General features: G+C 38.2%; 1 protein-coding gene across 2 annotated transcripts; it reads right to left on the reverse strand.

The window, feature by feature from the left end:
- Positions 1-2,663: 2,663 nt before the first annotated feature.
- Positions 2,664-7,291, reverse strand: LOC137590728 (zinc finger protein ZFP2-like). 2 transcript variants are annotated; one of them, XM_068308458.1, is made up of 5 exons: positions 7,212-7,291; positions 6,513-6,657; positions 4,841-5,389; positions 3,868-4,076; positions 2,664-3,798 (listed from the first exon to the last, which is right to left on the reverse strand). In XM_068308458.1, the coding sequence occupies exons 2-5, from the start codon at positions 6,625-6,627 to the stop codon at positions 2,839-2,841; spliced, it is 1,833 nt and encodes a 610-aa protein (XP_068164559.1). In that variant the 5' UTR covers positions 6,628-6,657; positions 7,212-7,291; the 3' UTR covers positions 2,664-2,838. The 2 variants fall into 2 exon arrangements, with proteins under 2 accessions (XP_068164559.1, XP_068164558.1); XM_068308457.1 differs by having other exon boundaries at positions 2,664-4,076.
- Between the last annotated feature and the right edge of the window lie 428 nt (positions 7,292-7,719).

A 7,719-nucleotide genomic window follows, 5' to 3' on the forward strand; every position in this document is an offset into this window, starting at 1 on the left:
CCTGGTTTAGTTTGATGAACTATGACTCAAGAGTTCAGATGACAATTGCGTAACCTCAGCTGTTTGTTGTACTGTGAGTGGGACGTTTCTGCGAGAATGTAAACATTGAACATTAGTTCAGTGACTACAGAAGTTACTGGCAAAATCCAGTATGTTTTCTTACAGCAAACAGTGACAAACAGAAACTTTACTCAATCACTGGGAGAAGTAAATTTCAAAGAAAATTAGAACAAATATTACAGCAAAATATAAAGTCATTACTAACTTATTTTTAACAAATGAGCTTTATTTTATTCCAAATTACTTTACATAGTTCACTAACTGTATTCCATCTTGTGGTATTTAAAAGTTTTTTCTAAAATATTTGTATTTTTGTTGTATTTTAAACTGAAAACACGTTGGCCTGCTCTAAAATGTGAGCTAAATGTGAAAATTGAGCTAGAAGACAGCTATCCTAGTTAATCATATTTAAATCCATAGTTTAGGTGCAACATTAAAAGTCAAACACATGCCATAATCCAGAGTAATCTTGTATATGTCTGTTATTGCTTTAAGCAAAACAAAGTACTCTCACGATTGCGTGATTGTCCAGAATTGCTGGACTTTGGAGTGTTTAGACATGATGAGCCGGAGAAACAACGGCATCTGCTGGGAAAATGACTAATAGGGTCAGATTATTTAATGTTACGCACGAAACACTGATACATCTGTCAGGAACATTAGCTAATAATTAAAAAAAAGTAATGATTCAATTTCTGCGGTGCATAATTAGGTGCCAAAAACAGGAAATTATGTTATCACACTATTTTATTTAATATGCAAATGAATAAATACATCAAGAACAGCATCATGAAAGAAACAAACAAGTTTTCTTGTAGATGAGATGATTGCAATTGTCCCATCTATAGCCACTTATCTGCGCTGGGGGTCACAGGTCTACTGGAGCTTATCTGAGCAGGCCATGGATAAGAGGCAGGGTACACCCCAAATGAGATGCCAGCTCATCATAATGCAATAGGAAAGAAAAATTGTCATGCACGCTCCCAATCACACCTATGGACAATTTGGAGATCAATTTATCTAAGCTGCATGTATTTGGAGATGGGAGGATGCCAGAGAAACTGGAAAACAGATGCAGACATGACAACATGCAAACTCCACACAAAATATTATCATTTTAACCTGAACTTTACACAAAGCTGCAGGAAATAATTACCAGATAAATGCATTGAGGAAAGATGAATAGTCCATAGCACCAGTGTGATTTGTTGTCCTACAACTCATTTATAGAACAACAAATCACACTACAATTGCCTACATTTGTGGAACATATATTGTAGTTACCCGCGACCTGCGTTAGCGGATTAAGCGGGTTGGAAGATGAATGAATGAATGAATATTGTAGTTACAATTGTGTCTTCCTATAAATGTCCACACTGCTGTCAGTACTGTGTGGATCAAGAAACACATAAAAGGAACATACTGCCACCTACTGTATCCTGAACAACATGCTTCAACTGTTAAACCAATGAAAACAACTTTGCATTGGACAGAAAGTATTAAAAAAATTAAAGTTACTCATTGTTAATCAATATGCATCCTGCACCCCAAAACATGAACATTTAAAAAAAAAAAATTTTTTTTTTAGTACATAAGACAACTGAGCTTTGGGGGTTTACTGATTTTTTTTTTTTTTTTTTAACTTTTGGACGGAAACATGTATGATACTTTTAGTTCAAATAAACAGTGATTGTATCATACTATAAAGAAGCATTAATTTAACTATTTGCAAAATTTGAAGCATTTCATGAAAATGTTGTGATTTTTAATTTGGCTCTTGATTGTCATTGTTTTCCTCAAATTGTACCAACTAATCCACCTCCTGCTAAGGACATCAATTTAGGGGTTAAAGAGAAATGGGAACTGGAAGCTAAATTATAATAGCAGATAAACAATGGGAAGACACTTTTGAAGCGGGCTACAAGTTAACTAGTAGTCCAACACTTAGGGGATTTGACTACTCCGGTAGTGACGTCAAAGTATAACAATGTGTCTAATTTGTGGTAATTTGAGAGACCACAAACATATATTTTGGGACTGTCCCAAACTTTTAACATTCTGGAATGATATTCAAGAAGAAATTAAACATGTTTTGGGCATAAATATTGTTTCAAATCCAGCATTGGTCATTTTAGGGATACCATCAACTAATTTTAAAGATAAAGATATGATTTATCTGCTTAGAATATTACTCCTGGTAGCAAAAAAATGTGTGACAGCTGCTTGGCTGGACCAACATCCCTCCAGAATAACACAGTGGAGAGAGAGAATAAAAAATGTGTACTCTAAGGAGAAAATCACTGCAAAATTACAATTGAAAACAGAAATTTATGCCAAGATGGACACCAATTATGATGGCTACACAGCTTTATGTATGAATGTACAAGAATATGTTTAACTATATAAGAAAGGATAAGAGGGTATGTTTATATAAAAATAAATACATTTTCATTTATTTATGGGTTTTTTTGTTTGTTGTTTTGTGTGTTTTTTTCTTCTCTTTCTTTTAAACGATTATTTTTCATGCAATTTAATATATAACATTATGGAAATTGTTCTTTCAATTTGTATTATCATTTATGTGTACATTTCCCTGTCTTTGATTTAATTGTTGAATAAAAACTAAGTTAAAAAAAATAAAAAAATAAACAGTGATTGCATTACACTATAAAATGTGATTTTTAATTTGGCTCTTGATTGTCATTTTTTTCCACAAATTGTACCAACCAATCCATCTCCTGCACAGCAATAGTTCCAGAGGAAACAGTCTTGGATCATCTAAGTATTCTTGTGTGTTAGTCGATGGTGAGTGAGGTGCTGAAGAAGCCTGAAGCCTCTCTTACAGTGTTCACACTTAAAGGGCTTCTCTCCGGTGTGGATGCGCAAGTGCTTGCTGAGGTTACTCTTGTCGTTGAACTGCTTTCCACACGTCTTGCAGTCAAAGGGTTTCTCCCCTGTGTGGATCAGCTGGTGTTTCTTTAAGTTTACAGACTGTGAGAAACACTTTCCACACAGAGAGCAACGATGTGGTTTCTCTATTGTCTCGTGGCACTTGTGAGTCGCAAACTCACTCGGCTCAGCAAAACTCCTGCCACAAAGGGAGCAGCGAGGGGGTTTCTCCTCATGACTGGACAGGTGCATCTTCAGTCCTGATGGATGGGCGTAACCTTTCCCACACCTATCACACTTGTAGGGTTTTTCTCCAGTGTGGCTGCGCTCATGAAAGATCAGGTGCTGCAGCAGCCGGCAACTCTTACCGCAGTGGGAGCAACTGTATGGTTTCTCCCCATTGTGTATCATCTGGTGCTTCTTTAGGTTGTTCCTGTTGCTAAATGCCTTAGAGCAGATGGTGCATTTTAAAGGCTTCTCTCCAGTATGAGTGTATTGATGCACTGCCAATGACATATGTGTTCTAAATTGCTTCGAGCAGAGCATGCAAACATGGGGTTTCTCCCCCGTGTGGACCCGCTCATGCTCCTTCAGTTTCGCCTGATGCTTGAACCTTTTTGTACAGTGGCTGCAGTTGTATGGTCTCTCGTCGGAGTGGCTCAGCATGTGAATTTTGAGATCTCCCCTCCTGGCACAAGTTTTACCGCACTGTTCGCACGTAAATTCTTTTTCTCCGGTATGGATCACCTGGTGCTCCTTCAGAGTTCCCTCTCGCGCAAACTGCTTCCCACAGACCTGGCACCTGTAAGGTTTCTCTCCTGTGTGAGTAAGGAGGTGCTGCCGGAGAGTCTGCAACAAGTAGAATTTCTTATCGCATTGCTTGCATTCATGACGCCTCTCTCGTGGAGCGTTACATACTTGTTTTCCATCACCATTTTCCCTTCTTGTGTCCCACTCTGTCGGTTCTGTCTCAGATTTGCTCCGTGTATTTCTTGTCGTGTTGCAGTGATTCTGCTGGTGTCTGATGGCGTTGCTCTTTCTCACAAAGTTTTTCCCACAATGTTCACAGTAGTGACTTCTGGCATTAGACGCATCTTTCTGTTGGTTTTTCTTTGCTTTGAGTTTGTCTGTGCAGAACATTGAAGAAAGGGTGGTAAGAAAAGAGAGAAGGAATTGGACAGTTAATACAGTCTCAGCGTCTGAATTCAACACATTTCTATCTGACAGAATTCAATACTGAGAAACTGGAATGTTTTTATTCATGAGTTGTTCAAAACCACTGACACTTTGCTATGGGGGAGTGGAGGGGTTGCAAAGATGTGGCTTAAACCATGGCTGGGAATTGATGATAGCCACAAAGCCAATGCAGATTATGACTAGATCAGACACCCTTCAGTGTAAAACCACCTGCTGATTTCATCTATGCAGTGGACAAACAGTTCAAGTCAATGTCAAAGAACCCAAACTTTGATCTGCATTCAATATCTCAAGTTAAAAAATTGGGGGAGAAAAATCGTCACAATAACCCAGATCCTGAAATAATGCATAATGCTCACACAATGTCTTGTTTGAACTTAAAAGATATCGAAAATTAATGTAACTTATTCAAATTAGTAAAAACAGAAAATCTTCACATTTGAAATTTGGAACCACAAAATACTTTAACATGAAGAATAACAATATCAAAATATGTGCAACATCATCGTGTTGTTAGAAACTAAACCCAGAATCACTCTTACCAGTCAGGAACGGAGACAAATTCTAGTCAACTTTTAGTCTAGTTTCAGAAACTCTGAGAACTGTCTTTATTACGTTCTTGACAATTCACAAACATCCATTTGTGTTCTATAACAATACCAGAATCATGTCTGTATTTAATAGAAAAATGTACCTCCACCTCCAGACTCTTCACTATGTTCAATTCTCTCTTCTGATTCATGTCCACAGCCCTCCAGCATAGAGACGTCATCTGAAGGTTTGCTTTGTGATTTTGGGCTTGTGCAGCCTCTCGCCTCCTGCCGTTCTGCTGAGCTGCTGGGTATGGCTCCTGAAAGTGACTCTGATAACCGGTCCTGTGAGAGCATGATATCTCCATCTGAGGCCCCTCTGTCCCTCTGAATCACCAACAATGTCCCAGCACCACTGATGTGACTCAGCTGCAGTTCACCTGTGTCTTCCTTTTTAGTTCGCTTACAGCCCCTATCTCTCCAATAACAGTCCCATACCTCTGCTTCCTTCAGTGAAATGTATTTTCCTCTGTTGCCACAGCTGTCTGGCTGATGGTCCAACTCTGTGTTCATCTGCTGTGGATTCTCAAAATAACCATCTTCTTCTTCCTTAGTTAATTTGAGATCAACGCTGGAGTTAGTCTCTGCAGCCGCATAAACCGACTGCCTGCATAGTCCTGGAGTTTGCTTTTGTGCCACCATGTCTGAAGAATCTGGAGACAAGATTTATATTTACATTTAATTAACTCATAGCACTTGCTTGATAAAAAGAAAAAAAATAGTTTGAGTGTATTACAAAGTGAAGAGCCAAGTAGTGGATATGTGCATGATGGTTACTGATGGAGAACAGCAAATACTTTGTCTTCTGTCCTCTGGGGTTGTCTTGTTTTTGTTTAATTTTGACACACTGCTTTTACAGACAGCAAAAGAGAAATCAACACAAGCATCCACACAGAAAGCCACACAAATCCCAGGCTGACCCTCTCATTCATGTTGTATGATTAAATATGACTCAGACTCAAATTAGCCGAATCACTGTAGTCATAAGTTAAACAAGGCAGTCAGAGATTGCAGCATCTCGCGACACCTCTGAATTTAATATTTTACCCTGACCTACACATTTTTGTGCCTCTGGTTTCCTGAAAATGTTGCTTTTTGTTTTGTGATTATATCTCATCAGATTTCAGAGATGTGTACCTAAAAAGGTATACAGTGCTCTGTCGTTCCTCGCAGTTAATGCGATCCAGGAACCAGGAACTGGAGCCTATCCCAGCTTGTCTTAGGGCGTGAGGTGGGGGAAACTCCGGGCGCGACGCCAGTGCGCCACGGAGCCAGACAAAGACAGGCGAACAAACACACTCACTCCTACGGGCAATCTGGAACATCCAGTTAACCTGAAGCGCATGCTTTTGGAGGTGGGAGGAAGCCGAAGAACCCGGAGAGAATCCACGCAGACACGGGGAGAATATGCAAACTCCACACAGAGCGGGACTCGGAACCGCCTTGCTGTGCGGTGACAGCGCTACCACCGTGCCTAAATTCTTAAATTGATAAATAAATAATAAATAGATGCACAAATAAATACATAATCCTAAAATGCTAAGAAACTTTCCAAGTTGATAGAGTATATTATTGAGGATATATTATGAACATGTGTGTAAAACCTAACATGAGTGTAACTGATGTGTATTTAGGAACTGATAAACAGAACTAGAATTTAGACCACAGAATGAGTCAGATTAAATTGGTTTTTGATGTCCACAACCTTGTTTGTCTCTGATTGACACAGAATATGTCATGGTGAGTCTCTGGGGGACTCGATTGCCACCTGATCACCTTTTGGCTTCAGTCTTGCAGCTGGTTTCAGATCTGCTGATGTCTTCATAAAGTCCACCAGGCAGACCGACAGCTGCTTGCATCTCAGTGAAGACAGGCTCCTGCATGATGCCATGATGTCAGGGCTTCATTGAGAGATGACAGGCTTGAGAAGAATAAAACAGTATATAATAATATTCTGAATCTAAAGCAAAAATGTTTGTTAATTTACAACCAGTTTATGAAGCAGAAATTTGTTCAAGCCTTTTAATATTTGTTTAAGCTCTTTTTTCAATCTCAATGTATCTTGTTGACAAATTATAAAATATATTATTTTAACTTTTATATTTTGATTTTTCATGATAAGAATACGATATTTGGCTCTCTGCCGTTGGCTCGTATGGGCTAAGCTTCTTAACCAGAGGATATTATTTGATGATTATTTTTACAAGAGCAGTCAGTCAAAAGCAGAGTGTATTTTTAATCAACATTATATATTTATTTTCAGAATTTCCATGGCAACAAATCATAATGCAGTATGTCAATAGTGACGTTTTCGGTGTTCATTAGCACAATTTTAGTATTTAATTCATTGTGATTGTGAAACTAAACAATGTCACAGTTAATTTTTCTAAAAGATAAGAGCCTGACAAAGGTTATAAATAATTGTTTTATGTGAAAATGTATTTACTCAAATAGAAAATTGTTTCAGGAACTTACCATAAGATGGTAAACCTATTCGGATTTGCGTTTCAGGAAGGAGTCACCGGCTGAGTTTCCATTGTTTTTGCTCCAATGTCTTTTGACGCCATTCAGTAAAGTTTATAATTCATTTATCGTGAGACATTTGGAGATTGAGTCCTTGAAGACAGGTTGAATTGTAAAGACGACATGCGTCGGGAACATGAGCTCAGTTCCGACTGTGATTGTTGTCTTCCGGGTTTAGGTGACGGACCGGACTGTCAACCAATAAGCTACGGAAACAAACGTTGGGGCGGGAAGACAAGAACCAATCATTGTCTTCTTTGATCATTTGGAAACTAAATTTCGTCACAAAGAGCGCAGATAAACTGGCTGTCACACCGGTGATTAACTTTTCAAAGAAATCTATACAAAAATATTATATTGTTATAATAAGATAACTAAACCGAATATACATAAAGTACGTTGATGATTGACAATACTTAATTCATTACATTTTAAACATTATATATGTACTTTTGCTTTA

This window comes from Antennarius striatus, chromosome 23 (genome assembly GCF_040054535.1).
Source record: "Antennarius striatus isolate MH-2024 chromosome 23, ASM4005453v1, whole genome shotgun sequence".
NCBI classification, from domain to species: domain Eukaryota; kingdom Metazoa; phylum Chordata; class Actinopteri; order Lophiiformes; family Antennariidae; genus Antennarius; species Antennarius striatus.

What these genes read in the sequence shown, in the direction of transcription:
- LOC137590728 (XM_068308457.1), bottom strand. Translation starts at nt 6,627, where the DNA reads ATGGCATCATGCAGGAGCCTGTCTTCACTGAGATGCAAGCAGCTGTCG. An exon ending in TGCAAGACTGAAGCCAAAAG is followed by an intron (nt 5,390 to 6,512) that starts GTGATCAGGTGG and finishes TCTTGTCTCCAG; the next exon opens with ATTCTTCAGACATGGTGGCA. An exon ending in TGAAGAGTCTGGAGGTGGAG is followed by an intron (nt 4,077 to 4,840) that starts GTACATTTTTCT and finishes TGTTCTGCACAG; the next exon opens with ACAAACTCAAAGCAAAGAAA.